This window comes from Pinus tabuliformis, chromosome 9, assembly GCF_031772625.1.
Source record: "Pinus tabuliformis cultivar Carrire ecotype Pingquan chromosome 9, CPIR1, whole genome shotgun sequence".
NCBI classification, from domain to species: domain Eukaryota; kingdom Viridiplantae; phylum Streptophyta; class Pinopsida; order Pinales; family Pinaceae; genus Pinus; species Pinus tabuliformis.
The window spans coordinates 1,346,681,005-1,346,699,775 of record NC_142307.1 but is presented as its reverse complement, the minus strand read 5'-3'; the positions used below and the strand labels follow the sequence as shown (position 1 = coordinate 1,346,699,775).

General features: G+C 40.1%; 1 protein-coding gene across 6 annotated transcripts in view; it reads right to left on the bottom strand.

Annotated features, from left to right (window-relative positions):
* Window positions 1-18,771, bottom strand: part of LOC149153497 (uncharacterized) — a 746,732-nt gene that overhangs the window by 525,824 nt on the left and 202,137 nt on the right. For all 6 annotated transcript variants that reach the window (XM_089440793.1, XM_089440790.1, XM_089440791.1 and 3 more), the window contains one exon: window positions 13,602-13,693. In XM_089440793.1, coding sequence (XP_089296919.1) covers window positions 13,602-13,693 — 92 coding nt within the window. The remainder of the gene's footprint in view (window positions 1-13,601; window positions 13,694-18,771) is intronic.

The window sequence follows — 18,771 nt, the reverse complement described above, 5'->3', positions numbered from 1 at the left end:
GGCATAAGGTATTAATTTATAGCAAACAATGGACAATATTTCATTTCACTCCAACCCAACACCTAGGCAGCCCAGAAGAAAATATACCAAACAACCAACAAGTTTTAACCCTTAGGGCACATTTTTCCAAACACAAGCCAGATCTGAAATCACTTATAATTGCTGCAGATTTACAGCACTAAATATGCTCTATTATCTTCAAGATCTTTCTCAAATAACTCAACAATTTCAGCCCTTAAATATCTCAAACCAACATGTACGATCAAGAAGACAATGAATGTTGAAAATCAAATCTCCAATTACACAAGTATAGAACACTTCTTATATATATATAATAGCATTATCATAAAGCTGGCATTCGAGCTCTCCAAAACCCAAGAAGGCAAAACAATGAAAAACCTAGACACCACTAAAAATTGTTAAATATTGTAGCTCAGACTGGTGTTCTAGCCTTGAGAGGTGTCATTGAGGCTACAAACATGGAGGAATTAATTATATCCAAGCCCATGTAATATATCCTAAGTTTCACCTAAGGGAAATATCTTAATTATGTTAATTAATGATTTATTAGATATTTCCTAAGTTTAAACTTAAGAAAAGTGGATAATTAATTGGCATTAGTTGGGATAAGAGATTTTCCTCTAGAAGCTTGTAGAAAGTTTCCAAGTTGATCTTAGCCATCGATTGGATCAAATGAACTTCTAATCATGGCCATTCATTTGTAAATAAGATATTATAAAGGGAGATCATTTGGCAAATTTGGAGACACATCGAGTTGGTGATTTTTTAGAGAGACACTAAGAGAGTTTTAGCAGCAGTGATTGGGAAGAAATTTGCCAGAGTTTATTCTGTTGATTTGGGGTAGCATCGGATGTGCTCTAGCCACGAAATTTGGTGGAGAGGTTGGGGCACATGAGATCTCCAATACCCAAAAAGGGTTTGGACAGATTCTAAACAGACTAGGAGATATTAAAATAATTAATATTTTTAAGGAAGTCCCTAAGTCTAAATTTAGGGAAAATAAAATATTAATGTGTATTGATATGAATCTGCGTTAGAATGGTCCAAAAGACATGGATCAAGCCAAATCTAATCTTAGCCGCTGATTAGGGACTTAATCTCGGCCGTTGAGATGTCAACAGGAAAAGTATAAGAAGAGGCTTGATGATCACTTGGAGAACACACCAGAGTGATCAGTCATTCTATTCTCTAGAGCAGGGTTTGCTAAGAGAGAGAGAATCAGTGATCATGAGAGCAGCTGAGGGGCATTGAGTACAGAGAGATAGAGAGGTAGAGATAGTGCCGAGATAGCAGCAAAGCAGCTAGAGAAAGAGACGCAGGAGCAGCTAGTGTTCACGCAGGGCCACGCAGAGGCAGCTAAGTGCTACACAGAGCACCAGAGGGGCCAACATAACTGACGCAGAGGCTCAGAGAGCTGACGCAGGGCCTCTTGGGGCTGACGTGGGCCAAGATAGGTTGACGTAGTGCCAGCACTGGGCTAGGAGAGGTTGACGCAGTCCAAATTGGGCAGACGCTAGGGTTTCTAGGGTAGATTGGTGCTGAGTAGCTGCCGGAAGGATTATCTGGGGTTTCAATGAGTAGATTTGTCAGAAACCGAGAGGTATTACTACTAAGGAAATTCTCTGTTGGGTAGGCCAATTTCGGCACCCAGATTGTACTATGATATTGCTTAATAAGAAACCCTCAGATAGCTACACCGGTTTTCCCGCATTGGGTTTTTCCGAGGACATTAGTCCAAACATAATGGTGTCATATGGTGTGTTTGTTCTTGTTTCTTTTAGTTGCTGATCTGTAATATGTTGAGCATACACTAGTGTTTATTTTCAGTATTTACATTGTAAATAACTTGTTAAGGAAAAATAACAAGTAGGTAGGAATAAATCAGATAAAGTGCATGGAGGGTGTCTAACTAAGTAAATTTAGAAACTTCAACATGGTATCGAAGCGTGATTGCAGATCACAGGAGGACTAAAAGACATTAGCCGAGCGGAGCAATAGCAGCAGAAAACAGTTGTCCTGAGGTGATAGAAGTTGTTTCTAGCAGCGCAAAAGCCAAGGAGTGTGACACAGAGCCGGCCAGGGCCATGCAGAGGAAGTCGGGAGTTGCGCAGAGCCTCAGAGAAGCCAACAGTGCTGACGCAGAGGGCCAGAGGGTTAACACAGGGCATCCCAGGGCTGATGCAGACCCATCCAAGGTGACACAAAGCCAGCGTGAGGCAGAGAGGGGTTGACACAGTTCACAGAGAGGCAATTGTTGGGGTCTAGAAGGCTGCAGGAATATTGCAAAGTGGAGTTGGTGAGGTATCGTAGTCAGAACAATACCTGACAGAGCAGGGCCAGAGGAGTTGTTACCGAGGGTTTCTAGCCAAGGAACCCGAATCAACAATGCAGTTGCACAAGACGATCAGAGTAGGGGGCATCTCGACAAGCAGCAGAAGGATTTCTAGGAGGGAAATCAGGACTCAGAGGGAGTCCAGAAGAGAACTTCCAAATGGGAAGTAGAGACTCAGAGGAGTCAAACAAAGAACTTCTAGGAGGGAAGTAGAGGAGCATCATGGCACTACACGGGGTAAAAGACCAGGATAGACTGGACGAAGCATCGAACTTCGCAGTCTGGAAGGCCAGAATCTTATCAGTGCTTGACAGGAATCGTGTCAAGAACTTCGCCTTGAAGGTAATAGCTATCCCAGTCGACCCCAATGATAATGACAGGTACGAGGAGGCAATGGCGAGGAACAAGAGCCTTATCCTTCACAGGGTCAAGGATCATGTAGTACCACATATAGCCGAGAAGGAAACGGCATTTGAGATGTGGGAGGCTCTCAAGAAGCTGTACCAGCATACTTCTGTGCAGAGAAGAATGCTGTTGGAGAATCAAATGAGGTCATATCAGATGAAGAAGGGAGAACTGATTGACACCTTCCTCGGAGGACTGAATGAGATCCAAGACCAATTGACTGCTATGGAGCGACACTGGATCAAGAGCTAATGGTGAGGACAGCCCTGAATGTTGTCTCAAAAGATTGGGAAGTATTTGTCCAGAATATACAGGGCAGAGAGACACTTCCGCCTTGGGACGAGATGTGGGCAGCGCTTCGCCAGGAAGAGATCAGACTGCAGTCGAAGACGGGTAGCAGCAGCAAGGGGATCAAAGTCAAGCAGGAGGAGGATGATGTGGCCTTAGCATCTGAGGGAAAGCAGGAGAAGCAGAAGAAGAAAGATCTCTCCAAGATTAAGTGCTTCCACTGTGGAGAGCTGGGTCATTTGCGACCCAGTGTCCAAGGAAGAAGAGTAAGGGAGAGTCTTCCGAGACTAAGACAGCGCCAGCACAGGCAGAGAAGGTTGTTTTGACAGACGATGACTGTGCCATGAATGCACACATGACACTTGAGAGGAAGTGGGGAGACATCACATTGTAGTCAAGCGGACTACAGGCGATGAGGGGCAGGATCCTTGAGGTACCCAGCCTCTTGGATTAGACCTTGCTACGGAAGCCTCAACGAAGAGTAGCAGGATTGGCTGGGTGGGTAGAGACAGATGCGGGTGGGGCGGCAGAGAGAGCTACAGTGCAGGAGTCCCGAGACAGAGCGAGGCTAGCAGGCTGCAGCAATGCGAGAGGCACATGTGTTGCACCAGTGTAGGATGGCACAGAGAGGTGTGCAACGATGCGAGATGCAGGAGAGTTGTTGCAACAGCGCATAGGTCAGAGAGGGAGCACTTGTCAACGGCAGACAAAGCTTCAGCGTCCGTGGGTGTCTCTTGCCCAACAGGGAGGTCAGTTGGGAGATCAGTTACTTACTTCTCAGTAACTGAGTTGCAGTTTAGCAGTGGGCGGCACGATGCAACATGATGAGAGGAGGTGCAGTCCAGATACAATGTTGGGAGAATGGACCAACAGCAGCACGAATGCAGAGGAAGTTGTCGTACAGATACAGCAGTGGCAGTGGCAGAACCATGGGCAGTAGTACAAGAGGCAGCAGTGCAGAGGATGTTGGGTTGGGAGGCCTAGCATCAGCACAGGTACCGATGCCGGATGATCAAAGTAGTAATCAATGAGGAGTATTGCTAGAGCACAGTCCTCGCTAAGAGGGAGTGTTGATTTGGGCTAGCATTGGATGTCCTCTAGCCACGAAATTTGGTGGAGAGGTTGGGGCACACAAGATCTCCAATACCCAGAAAGGGTTTGGGAAGATTCTAAATAGATCAAGAGATATTAAAATAAATAATATTTTTAATGGAGTCCCTAAGTCTAAACTTAGGGAAAATAAAATATTAATGTGTATTGATATGAATTTGTGTTAGAATTGTCCAAAAGACATGGATCAAGCCAGATCTAATCTTAGCCATTGATTAGGGACTTAATCTCGGTCGTTGAGATGTCAACAGGAAATGTATAAGAGGAGGCTTGAGGGTCACTTGGAGAACACACCAGAGTGATCAGTCATTCTATTCTCTAGAGCGGGGTTTGCTAAGAGAGATATAATCAATGATTGGGAGAGCAGCTGAGGGGCATTGAGTACAGAGAGACAGAGAGGCAGAGATAGTGTTGGGATAGTAGCAGAGTAGCCAGAGAGAGATACGCAGAAGCAGCCAGTGCTCATGCAGGGCCACGCAGAGGCAGCTAAGTGTTGCGCAGAGCACCAAAGCGGCCAACGTAGCTCACGCAAGGCCTCCTAGGGCTGATGCAGTGCCAACGCTGGGCTAGGAGAGGCTAATGCAATCCAGATTGGGCAGACGCTGGGGTTTCTGGGGCAAATTGGTGCTGACTAGCTGCCGAAAGGATTATCCGAGGTTTCAGCGAGTAGATTTGTCAGAAACCGAGAGGTATTACTATTAAGGAAATTCTCTGTTGGGTAGGCCAGTTTCGGCACCCGGATTGTACTCTGATATTTCTTAATAAGAAAACCCTCTGATAGCTGCATCGTTTTCCCGCATTGGGTTTTTCCGGGGACATTAGTCCAAAAATAATGGTGTCATATGGTGTGTTTGTTCTTGTTTCTTTTATTTGTTGATCTGTAATATGTTGAGCATGCACTAGTGTTTATTTTCAGTATTTACATTGTAAATAACTTAAGGAAAAATAACAAGTAGGTAGGAATAAATCCGATAAAGTGCGTGGAGGGTTTCTAGCTAAGTAAATTTAGAAACTTCAACATATTCTTCACAAAGGTTTCCAATTTCTAAGTGATAGAAAGAGGCCAAATTATTTTTGTAGAAGGAGGTCAAATTTGCCAATTAGAGTTTTCAGATTATCAATGCGAATTGCCAGATCAAATTCCCAAAGGCAGTGCGAGTTGTCAACAAGGGAAGATTAAGTTTCCAGTGGTAATGCAAATTGTCAGGAAGGTAGTGTGAATTTCAAGGGGTTGCCAAATCGCCAATGCGAATTGTTGCAGGCTATTAGTGCAAGTTCCAAAGGGTGGTGTGAATTGTTAGAAAGGGACGAGCTGATCTACAGATGGAGACAGAGAAGTTTCCCAGTTCGATTTGCTTAGAAGTAAAGATAAAATTATTGTCAGAGCTCTATTAGCATTGGATAAACCAACCCTCCCCGTGTGTTTCGCAACATGGACTAACCAACTCTCATGGATCCTTATCTCTGGCTATGCGATCTTTGACAAACACCTGCGAGTTTTGGTCTTGTTGACCACTGGAGTGGCACCTGATGATTATATGAAGAGTCCATGCACAAGGATGATCCAGAGGACACTTGTACCATCAGATATCATCAGTCAACAGATTTTTTTAACTCTACTTCTATCTTTTCATCATCTTTCTTGTACCCAAATTCCACACCCTGCGGGGAATTGTAATAAGTGATACTATTAATGATGAGTTTTGAGTCTATGACAGGCCTAGGATGTTGGGACTCAATCAACAAACGAGTACATCTTGGAGTGTTTTTTTTATCCAGTTAATGATCCCTTATTTTTCAGAGGCAGATAATTTTCTGGGTATCTTCACTCACTTTTTGCCCCAAAGCCGGGGTGACGGTTTGAAAGTTGAGCCCCTAACACATCTTAGTGTCTAGAGTCGATGTATAATACCATACTAGATCACACAAAAAAAATCGTGGAATTTGGTAAGGTTTAGGTAGTCATTTTTAAATTTTTTAGATTTCCCACAAGTCAAAAATTGCAAATAAAATTGTATTTAAATTGTAATAAGTGTAGTCTAGAGAAGTTGTATGTGGTATGAGTAATCAAAATTAAACCTCTCACCCTTAACTTTCTACTATGACACACTTTGAGGGGTTAAAAATGTGTTTTGGACGCTCAATACCCACGTTTCCTAAGTTTAGTGGAAATTGTGGCACTTAAGTAGACTAGGATTAAATAAAATAGAGAAAAATAAATTATTCCATGTGACAGAATGACGTGGAAATGACTTGGAAATTATCCTAAGTCAAAGAGTTGAGTCAACGGACATGTGGAAGATGACTGAGCACACTACATCATAAATACACCATTATTTCATAAAATCGAATTTCCCAAAGATAAAGCAGCAGTTGCACGTGGAAAATCAAATTTATTAGAGCTCATGCACTGAAGGAATATTCCATGGTATATTTGGACTGAAGATTAGGTGGGGCCTCATCTCACACTTATCTCAGGTTCTTCTACTCTTAGCACTCCACTCTGGAGGACTACGAGTTGCACATGGAGGAATCACGCAGAGCTATCTAGGGATCATCTACATATGTGGCATCACTTAGTTCGAGTTTGCATTTGTTGACTGGAGTTATCACAGTACTTGGATTCACTCATGGATGACTTTACTATGCCATATATGGAATTCGATTTCCCTTTATGTGCACATATGGAATTCGATTTTGCTCTGATGTCTCTATCTTCTCCACATCGAACTTGACTTATCTTTCCTTGGGATTTGCTCCAAGTTCAGTTCTCACATGCATTCTTCCTTGAGATTTGCTCCCAACTCTCTATATAATGAGGCTATATGCTCTCATATTGTATCATGTAATGAGCTATTGGGCTTGAGGAAACTCTGTCATTTTGTACTTGCATACTTTCTTAATACAATCAAAACTTTGGGGTTATCTAGCTGGTGTGCTCTTGGCATTATGAGGTGATGTCCTTTCATGCTACTGCTATTGTGTTTAATTTCTTTCATATATTGAATTAATATTAGTTTATACTTGTCATCTTGCTTAAATTGATGTGTGCAAGCTATCTTGCACATGTCATTGATTTAGAGTAGTATTCTAGGGATAAGCTTGCCAATTCATTTTAGGTGGAATGTTTGGTTTATCTTATTCATTATATTGCTCTAATCTTATGCAAACTAATACGTGTTCAAGCGTGTAGGAAAGATCTTTTGTATTGTGTGCAGGAATCCATCTAGAAGTGGAAGAAATCTCAATTAGATCAACTCATTCTTAGAGTCACAGCGATCCAAGACTCAGCCATTTTTTCGCTTTCAGTTTTCCATCCAATGAAGAGCAAAAGGGAGTTTTTTTACTCTATAGCTACTTGATCATCCATTTAAAATTCAAAATACTTTTTTGATTCTAGTTCTTTCAAAGTTATATCTCCTATTCAAGAGTCATTTCTAAAGCTAGGCAAGTATGGGGGTTCACTCCCATTACTTGAGCTAGTACTTTGTAAATTAAATTCTAAGTTTAGTTTTGGTTTCTTTTCCCTAATTTTACACTGACAATTGGTATTTTTTTTTGTTTTGCAGCCCATAGGCTTGAGCATTAGGCAGCAAGGAGCATGAGAAGAAGCTTTGGAAAACTACTCACTTGTGTGTATGCAGGACCCCCTCACGCTATCCAAAGATTGATTTCTAGGGAGGCCATAAGCACTTGGGAGAGACTTGCAAACTCATCTAGGCCATAGGCCTTTTGAGCCTTGTGAATCTCTTTTGGAGAGTTTTTTCCATCTTCAAGTTTGTTGTTGTTATATTTTTGGGGAGAGAGTCTAGCTTTGTTAGAGTCTCATCTTTGTAAAGATCTCTCTTGTATAGTGGGCTACCCTCTTAGAGACATTTTTACCTGCTTTAAGCACTAATAAAAGATAATAAAAAAATGTTGGAGGGAGCTTGGGATTTTTCCCATGGCATCCCCCTTCCTCATTTCGAAGAGGAATTCTTGTGGGTGGCCGAATCTTCTTTTTAGTTTTCTTAGCTTTCTATCTTTTAATTTCATATTGTGCATGCTTAAAATCAACACATTTCACTCCACATGCAAATTTTACTAATCTTGTATTTAAATTCCCACATGCATACGCTCTCAAGTTTTGCAAACTATTTCTCTTTGAAGCATTTGCATGAAGCATTAGTTTAATTTGGGGAATTAACACAATTTGCACTTCATCTAGGCATTTTAGTATAGGAAGGCCCCAAGCCTCACTAAAACTTACCTCCAACTTAAGTTGGTTGAATAGACTTTTAGGGACCCTCTACCTCTATTGACTCCTCATTGTGAGATCCAAATATTTGGGCGAGGATGAGGTCTGAGGACTAGAGTTCAATTGTAACTTTGCCTTAGCACTAATCAAATAAAATGAACCAAGAACAACATTCCATCACATTTGCTTTGGTTTAAAGTCTCACATGAAAATCTTATTTCAAGAGGCACTTTGGATGCAAGCATTGTAATCTCTTTTAATTTTGCAACAAGTTTAATTTTCTTGTACTTGGAAATTGGCTCATCTTTTGGTTTAATTGCATATTGTCATGAATGGTTGATTTCACTCTCAAGTACTATTATTTTGGGTTGCAAACTTAATTGCATGTTGTCATCTTGGTCTAACATTTGAGTTATTTTTGTATCATTTTGAGCAAGATAGTTTCCACGCTTTGATTTGTAGACTTATTCATCTTGAAAGCATTTATAATATCTTGTGCTAACAATTTATTGTTTCACTTTTCAGGGTTATTTTGGCTCTCCATTTGAAAGCATTTCACTTCATTTTCAAGCAAAACACAATTTCATTTCTTAAAGAGCAAATACTTGGAAGGCACTGGTTGTTTATGTATTTCATGCTTATCTTATGATGGTTATTACTCATATCAGTTTTTTGCTTATAAATCTTAAAGAGATAATCTATTTAACTCTAAATATTCTCCTAGAAACTCACATCCTTTTTAACTTAACTTTTCATTAGGGACCGCCCCCCTTAGCTAACCTAGGAGATAGCTCAAATGGAGAGAGTCGGGATTACTTTGACAGCCCCTTCTCTGAGTTCCCTGCCACCAACCACACCTTGTGGGGTTGAAGGCTTTTCTCACTAACTTGTAGGTAGGTGTAGGCGGCAGGGTCAATAGGTCTAATGGAAATCGTGATTCCCAACAAATGGTATCAGAGCGTAGGTCACAAGTTTGATACACATTCGACTTGCACTGGGAGGGAGATTGTTGGACATTGAATAAGCCAACACTCCCCGTGTGTTTCGCGACATGGACTAACCGCCTCTAGTGGATCCTTATCTCTAGCAATGCGATCTTTGACTAACACCTGCGAGTTTTGGTCTAACGGCAATTGTGATTCCCAACATGCTTGGATAGTTTCAGGCAAACAGTTGTAATTTCTCAATACTAGTTTTTGTTGAAGATATTAATATAAACCCTCATATCTGAAAATTGGTTTTCCCCACATCAGGGTTTTTCCTGGGACGTTTGTCCAAAAATACTTGTCTTCATGGTGGGATTGGTTTCTCACATTTTCTGCTGTAATTTAATTTCGTTAATGGTGTTGTTCAAGTTTTTATTTATTGCTTTTAGCTGAAGATTGAAACATGGTGTGTATAAGTAATAGAAATAATAAATTGGGTGAATAGCACCTTCTGGGTAACTAGCAAATTTCACAAAGATCTCCAACAAGCAAGAATCAACTTTGGCCAGCGCTCCTTCGCTTCAACAACAAGGTTGGAATCTGGATCACACAAACTCTTCACACTAGCACGATTGTCTTCCTTAAGGTTTGCAAACACTAGCCATGTTGCATGATACAAGAACATGGGTAGACAACTCTAGTACTAGCCTCCATATCTACATGTCCATCCAACGGTTTGAATACTCAAACCCTAGGTCTTCCACTCTTGCATCATCACAAACACAAACACCTTCATGGATTGTCAAGAATACAAGAATGCCATAATCTTACCCCAATATTACATCCCAAAACAACAAGTCTCTAAAATCATGCAAGGTGTCTATGTCTTCTACTAAGGTAGAAAAGCTAGAGTTACAACAAGAGGCATAACAACAATCACCATCTTCAATGTCATGTTCTTCTTTGGAGTTTACATGTATAGCTCAAATCCAAGTCTTCACAAGCAATAACCCTAGCATCAAACAAGAACAATCTCTCCAAAAACATCAAAAACATCTCTCTTTCCCCTTATCTTCTCCTAGAGTTTCCTCATGTGCCTTGGCATCTAGCTCCTAGCTTTTCCTCATGATGAATAAAAGGACTCTCTCTCTCTCTCTCTCTCTCTCTATATATATATATATGAATATGAGAAAGGTACAGGAGAACAACAACAGATATGTTCGCCTGTTGCCACAAAATCTCGCAAGCCTACTACAAAGCTCCCTAAGGCAAATTTAGACTTTATGGCAACAAGAGATCAGCCTCCGCTATCACCTCAGCAGTCTTTCTCCAATTGTTTAGTGGTGAATTAAGTCCCACAAGGGAGGCTTCCCTATCTAATTCACCTAAAGGATATTCAACGATAAACGTTTAAGCCAATGCAAGATCTATAAATTGGAACAAGCTACTAGCAAAGGCTAGAAGGCTGAGATGATCTTTACCAGGGTTCAAGTACTCTATCCTCGAACCTCTTCGATAGATTGGCAAGTTGTTATAAGTTAGGGTTTGATAGACATCCAATGATATGGCTTGCAATATGATATAACAACTAGAAAAAATAACCCTCTAGGGATGGATCAATAAAGTTATAAGGCTATCAATTAGGCATGCAAGGTTTAGGGTATGCGAGCGAGGTTTTATGGCTAAAACATGCAAAAGACAATAACAGAAAAGATGACCCTGATTAGAAGGCGTTATTATGCAATTAATGTTATATTTTACCTTTTTCAATCCAATCCCCATTAAAAGGTCAATAACACATTAGGTTAAATTAATATTTAGCATAATTTCAAAAAAAACTAACCCTAACCCTAGATACGTAGAATTTAGAGAGAAGAGAAAAAATATATAAAGAAGAGGTTGATCCACAACTACCATACTAGTTCCTTGATCTAATAGAGCAATGGACTTTTTTGGGCAAATTCAATGGAGACAGCCTTGATGAAGAGGGTGAGAAAGCAATAGTCTCCTCGTACAAACCCTAGGGACTTCCTTAAATGGGACATCATTAGCCTTAATTACATGTGAAAACCCCCAAGACAAGATGCATCTCCAAACACTCTAAGCTAGGTGCAGCTGCCATGAGAAAAGTGGTACCATGGAAAGAGTGTCTTCATGACTTCCCCATCATCATCATATAGGATAAGTGAATAAGAGGTCTCCACTTTAGCCTTCAAAAGTTAGGGGTTGTTATTATTAGTTTTGTTGAGAAATCTAGGGGCAACTAGATTAGATGATTTCTCTTTACTTTGATAACTTCTTGTAATGTATTTTTACTTAACTTGATTAGCTTCTTCTTTCACTTGATTATGATTAGTGTTCTTATCATCAAATAGCTACCAAACAATAAAGAAAAATGAGACAAAAGGACACAAGATATAGGCTATCATCCAGGGCCAAAACCTCTCCTCTTGAGAGGAAAACCCACAAGAAATCTTCCCTTCTTATAAAATTTCAAATGACGAATTCCAAGACCTACGACCCTTGACCAAGACCCCTCCAAGACCAAGTAAAACCTCTCCTTTGAAGAACTTCTTCTAGCGAAATCAACTCAATTCAAACCAGCCTCACAACTATTGCAACCCTTCTTTTGAGCTCAACTTCGGACCTGCAACTTTGGCTATAATTTTGGTGTGCAACTTTCAACCCTTGCTGCAGAAACCATAGGTAGCACGTGTGAGGGATTTATGGTGAATTTGGCTTCATTTCTTCTTCGCTAGGGAAACCCTCTCTTCCTTGATTACTTGGCTTGCAAACTTGTCTTCCTTTGCAACTCGTCCTCACTGCAATAAAGTGATACCCTAGATCTCACACGTGTGAAGATAGGTAGCCCAAAACAGATCAGAATTTCAGTTTTACTTCTGCTTTTGTTTCTCCTTCTTCTCTTCGCTCTTCTTAGGTCTTCTTGTCTTCTTGATAGAACTTGTTGTGTGTGTTTCAAATGAGGCTGAGTGCTACTTATTTATAGCCTTCCATGGTGGTCGAATAGCCCTGTCTTGAATTCGACTTGTCCTCTTATAGTAGGTTGACATCTCCTTGAAGGTCGATTTGTTGCTTGCATGTTTGACAAAGTCTTGGAGGGCTTTTTATTCTAACTTTGACTCAAATAAACTTTCTTTACAATATGTAAAATGCCCAAAAGAGTCTTCCATACATGATAATGACTCTTTATGACTTGTAGACTCAAAGACAAGCCCAAGAAGCACTCAATGGGTGCTTGACCTATAAATCAAATAACCTTGAGCATGAAACCCATGCCTCAAGAATGACAATAATAATTTTGTTTTTCTCTTTACATCAAATTCATAAAAACATGATTACATATGTCATTATGAAGACCGAACCTAGTTACATATTTCAACAAGTTTCCAGAAGTGTGCCTTTAGAGGAAGCACTTGGCATCGAGTTACCATTTATTAGCTTTTTTTATATTATTTTTTCTTCTTTTCCTTTTATGCCTGCTTGGTGCTTTCTTCTATGTTCTTTTTTTTTAATTTAAGAATGGAACTTAGGGATTAAGGCTTTTTTGCAAGGTGGCATGGCTCGTGTGTATAGTAATATGACTTAAGTTGCTTCTCCCTCAAGCATTTTAGCTCTTTGATTTGATTCAAACATCTTCATACATGGGACCTATCACAGAATTTTAGACCTTGCCACATGACATACGGTTAGTCAATCATGAAAACGGGAAATGATGCAAATGCATGAAAATGGTGATGAAATGATGGGTTGTTAAAAATGGCTAGGGAAAATGAACGAAATGATTGAAACACCTACCTAGGTCACTGGTGGTAAAGCTCAACTCATAGGACACACTTATCTAAAAGTAAATTATGAACACACCATGGAACAACCTATTAAGGGAACAATTCAACAGTTATGAAGCCATTATAGAATACACCAATGATCACTAGTGGTCATGACCCTCATCCAAGAAGCAACATTATCATATGTGACAGGCAGAACATAAGGTAAAACACTATCTGGTACAATCTCCATCAAACACCTGACATATGGAGGTTAGCTTAGCAAATTCTACAAAGGTCTTTGGCAAACATCCATGGATAATCAAAACATCTCATCTGTGGAACTACTTGATGTGATCATCAGAATCACAGGTGCACGGATCCTTCAGTCACCCCTACAACTCAGTGGGTAATATCTGGCTCCAACATAGGCGCGTGCACACAAAACCTCTTGGATTTTCCCTCCACAAATCATATAAAAGAAAAAATTGCCACACCTGAACTTGTCATTGTGAGAAAATGCCATATCAGATAAACCAGTATGATCCATATTTTGCAGCAGTGATGATTTAGGCTTCCTCTTCAATACCTGGAATAAAACAAGACATCATATTTTTTTGTCATCATACAAATCATGCAACCCTGGATATATAAACTAGTACGTCCTCTTGCAGTAAAAACCAGATCAAATATATCTGTCCAAAGTTTTATACACTAAAACAAAATAGGAGCATAGAATTAAAATTCAATATGAATGCACCAATAATAAAAAAACTGAACAATGTTCCACATGCATTCTATTTCATTTTTATCCTTCTTCAAATTCCCATCTCGAAATGACTAGATGAATCGATGACTGTTTAGAGGACATAATCAAGCTCAGCATTGACATGTTCATGGTGTTCACATCGATGATGGCTCTTCTTCTGATTTTGATGCTGACTTATGTTGCTTTTCTTCATTATTCTACTCATGAGTCATGACTAAGTCAGTTTCTGTTCCTATGGGAGCATTTTTCAGATATATTATCTACTACACTGTCTAGGGTTTACCTTCTTTGGTTCAACCCCTTTCCACCTTATTGTCTACTCATCCTACAGTCTAGATGTTACATTCTAGTTTCTCGCTTTCGGGTGATCCTCTAGTAACTCCATATTGTTGTTAATTATTGTTCTTCTAAGTCCCATTGAACTATTTTGGTCATTCCTAGACATCAATATGATTTCATTTCATCTTACTGTTATTATCCTCTTAACCAAACCTATACTAGCAGATCTGCGTCATGGCTTCCTTGAACAGTTTCAGCTCAAAAGGCTCTAACAAAGTGTACAATACAGCAAATGTTCAAAAATATGGACTTGCAATCTTCACATACTTTATATAGCAATCAAAAGGGAATGCATTGCAATTACAATTTTTTGCTAAATTTTGCTCATTGCAGATGCACGCAATTACAATCTCTGCCACATTTTGCTAATTGCAGATGCTTGGAAGTCAACCTTGCTAATATTAAGATAATGCCACCTAGCCAAAAGTGGGTTGTCAGATGGTCTATTCCCCGTTTGTTATTGTTCTGAGAATTTGAAGCATCTTCTATGTGACTATACTTTCCCAGATCATGCTTGAGGTTTGTTGCCCCATATAAGTAGAGGGAAGTCGATTTAGGAAGTTTCATTGTCACAAAGACTCATTTACTAATCTAGAGAGACTCTGCACTAGTATTATTTTCTCTTGGATGCAATAGAGCACTAAGGTAGCAAATTGTCTTGGGGAGGATATTATTGCTTGGAGGGATTTTCTCTTCGATTGATGAAGTCATACTATGGTGAATTGTCCTATTTTATTGTGAATATCTATTCCACTTTGCAACCATTGTAGAATTATGGTGTCTATGAAGTTTTCTTAATACATTGAATATTTTATGGCTCTAAAATATCCTTTGCAAAATTTGTCAGCAAGTATCCATCTATGAAACTTAGTATAGCTTTGCTTCACCTTATATCTCCAATTGATTGAAATCCGTTAGGGTTAGATTGAGATAAGATAAGATAAATTTATCAAAAGTCCAACAAATGACCACAAAAGTAGGTCAATGGGACTGAAGAAGAGTAAAAACCATATAAATACAATGTTGGAGTGCAAGTGCAACTCCTAGAAAAATGTTGAAAATAACAGAAAGAATGAAACAAACAAGTGTTATTGTTGTCGCGACGTGCATATAAAAGATTGTGGCATGATACAAAATAATCAATAGTCTACCAAGAAAGAATGAGTGAGTTAGGAGATCTAGCAATGGAGCTAAAGGTGTCAAGGGCTCCTGTGTTTGATGATGATGGCAAGGGAGGCGAACTAGACATTGGCTCACTTTTGAAATCCCCTGAAACTAGCGGTGGCTTCAGCCTTATGATCCTGGGGGGCTGTAGGAGCAAGGGATGCTCCTAGCATCTAAGGTCAAACAAAAGAAGCTCTTAATTGATATCTAGTCACTCATATGGAACTAGGAGGTAATCAGATGGGTCAGGGGTGCCCTACTATGAAACTGTAAGGACCTCGTTCTTTTGGTGCTCTAAGAACATGTGAGCTAATGTACAGTTTAGCATCATCGAATTGGTCTTGATGATATTTGTTGATCTCCCGAAGTGGGAGACTAAGAAAAGACTCGAGATCACCCTTCTATTGTCTAGTGCACCATGAACTTCTGCCCATTGCTTGTGGTTCTGATGTGGAAAATCCACATGAAAGGAAGAGGTGATCATGTAGGTCATCCCAAGGTGAGGCATGGTTTGTAGGAACTGAGATTTGTGGCTGAAAATTTCCCTGTTGAAGAGGGCTAAGCATTGATGATCCTAGTGCTTGAAGAAGGTAGCAAGGGAGCCTCTTGAACCTTGATACAGGCAATGATAGCATCCTCTGATCTCATAGTATATGGGTAATCTAAAAATGAGGTGTGTCTCTGTCTCCAACTCTTGTATGTGGCACATTTGGTGGATCCTTTCCAACAGTGGTATATCGTGGTACAAACCTTGCCTTGTATTTTTTAATGCTTCGATCAGCCCCATGCTTGATTTTGCAAAGCCATTTTGAAGTAACCACAGATTTCCCATTCAGTCTCGACACAACCTCCCATATGTCGTTCTTTATAATAGATTCGTATTCTTCGGCCATAGCATCCTTCCAGACTTGTTCTTTAATGGCTTCTTCAAAGGTGGGAGGCTCAGCTTGAATCATATTGCTCATTGCTACAACATATCACTGGTCCCTGAACGGCTTCTTGCTTTCTCTAAAGGTTCCTCTAGCAGGAATGTGTCTCTCAGCATCTTGTAATGTGTCACAAAGCCAAAGTGGCCTCTTCCTGGCAGGAGATCACATGGAGAAGGATCCAAGGGTCCATAAACTCCATGGGATCATCAACAATATCTTTCTCAGATTCTGGCACGGAAGGACATTCTAGAATATCCATGTCATCACCCTTCTTCTCAAGAGGAGGAGGCGAAGGAAGGTCCCTTGGTTTCCCAAGAGCAGCGCTTTCATCGAATGTTACATCCCTGCTAATTCAACATTCCTTTGACCAGGAATATATATTCTAAATGCTTTATAATCTTCACAATATCCAACAAACATACCTTTTCTTCCAGTGGCTTCCAGCTTGTTTCTTTTGTCTTTCGGAACATAAAAATATACGAGGTAGCCAAATATAAGGAGGTGACTAATGTCGGGCTTGACACCTATTAATACTTCTTCAAGGGTCTTATTGTCTAATGCTTAATGAGGCAACCTATTTTGAACATATATCGCTATATTTGTTGCTTCACCCCAAAGGAACTTTGGTAGCTTTTGATCATGGAGCATGGCTCAGGCAACTTCCATAATCGACCTATTCTTCCACAATAGACCTTTATTTTCTTCCCTATTTGATTTTTTACCAAAGGCTTGAAATCTTTGAATATTTTGAAGGCCTCATCCTTATGCTTCAAGTAATATATCCATGTCTTCCTGGAGAAATCATCAATGAAAGTTATGTAGTAGAAATGGCCTCCAAGAAAATGCACAGGCATCGGTCCACATATGTCAGAATGAATGAGTTGGAGGATTCCCCTGAGTCCAAGTGAAGAATTGTTCATGTTGCAACTATTACTTCAATAATTTCCAAAAGCATCCAAATTACAATTTTCACTTCTTCAATTAACCAATAACAATAGAGCAATAGTAGATAGAAGAATTATACAATGTCGACAATGAAAGACATCCAAGAAACAAGAGACACAATATTTGGTCAATGACCAAGAGAAAACCCCATAAGGAGGAAAACCCCTTGCAATTCTTCTTCCATTAAATTGTCTTCAAATGTTCAGCAGAGAGAGTACATCATTCAAGAGTCAAAGTCAAGCTTTGACTAAGCAATATCAAAAACCAATATCCAATCAAGTCAATATGTCAAGCAACTATCCATATCAGAGACAAGAGAGAGAGAGAGAGATGAAGTCAACAACAGTCAAATCTGGTCCTCCTGCAATCTTCCCAAGTCAACTACTGTCAAAGTGCGCCCTAACCAAAATTAAGTCAATGGTCAAATGATCTCCAAAAGAGCTTGGTCTTGGATCAATTAATGTGGCCTCCTTTGTTGATTAAGATGAGCCCAAAACAATCCAATTCTAAGCAATCAAACCAGGTCAACAAAGACAGGAAACCTGTGGTCAAAGTTCTGCAATTAGGTCTGCGGTCAAAGTGCCCAGATTGCCTCGGATTTTGTGTCAATAAAAGCGGCATGCTAGTACAGCGATACTCCAAAAAAAAGTAGTTAAACCATGCCAAACACACCCAAATCAATGTTCGCCAACATCCCAAAACAGAAGATTGACTCGGCCAAACAGAAAAGATATTCCTTCCTTCACACGTGTGAAAGAAAACTAGGATTTCTGAGCTATACGAACCAATTTGTTCAAGAGAGAGAATAATGTGATGTTGATGTGATGCCAAATGAGGAGGACTTGATTTGTATTTATATGTTTTGGAGGGTTGCTCATTTTGCTTCTAGGTCAACCTGAACAAATGCGCCAACGTGGCTTTTCAATCAAAAATATATTTTTCCTTGTCCAAATTGAGTGCTTCAAAAGTCAGTTTTGGTCCTCTCAGAAAGAGGAGTTTAATGCAATGGTTGGAATTTGTCACTGCACTGCCAAATTAATTGTTTCATCATGGGCTAGGCAACTTAATTGGGGCCCAAGTCCACCAGAGGATTATATTGACACTGCGGGGGATGCATTCAGAGACATGGGACTCCCATCATGTGCAGAGCACCATTCCACACCATGGGCACCCTCAGCATCTTCAGCAATTTATTTATTGCCCCACATTATTTACGAGATGATGCACTTGGACTAGTGTGCCCAAAGGGCGTACCATTATGGAGTGGCAGCTAACGCGAGGCCCAGAGGAGGTTTGTCTCACCCTTGAGACATGGGAGGGTAAGCACCATCACCAGAGCCCTCATTTGGAGCATTATATGGGTTTATCTATCATTAGGAGACCCATGAGACAAACAATTGTGCCCCAAAACCACTTTGGGGCCCCACATGATGACTTGCATGGAGCAATAGGGGTCATTCCCTACTTTGTGATTTATAGAACCCTCTCTCACACCTTGGCACTTAAAGGACTCAACGGGGC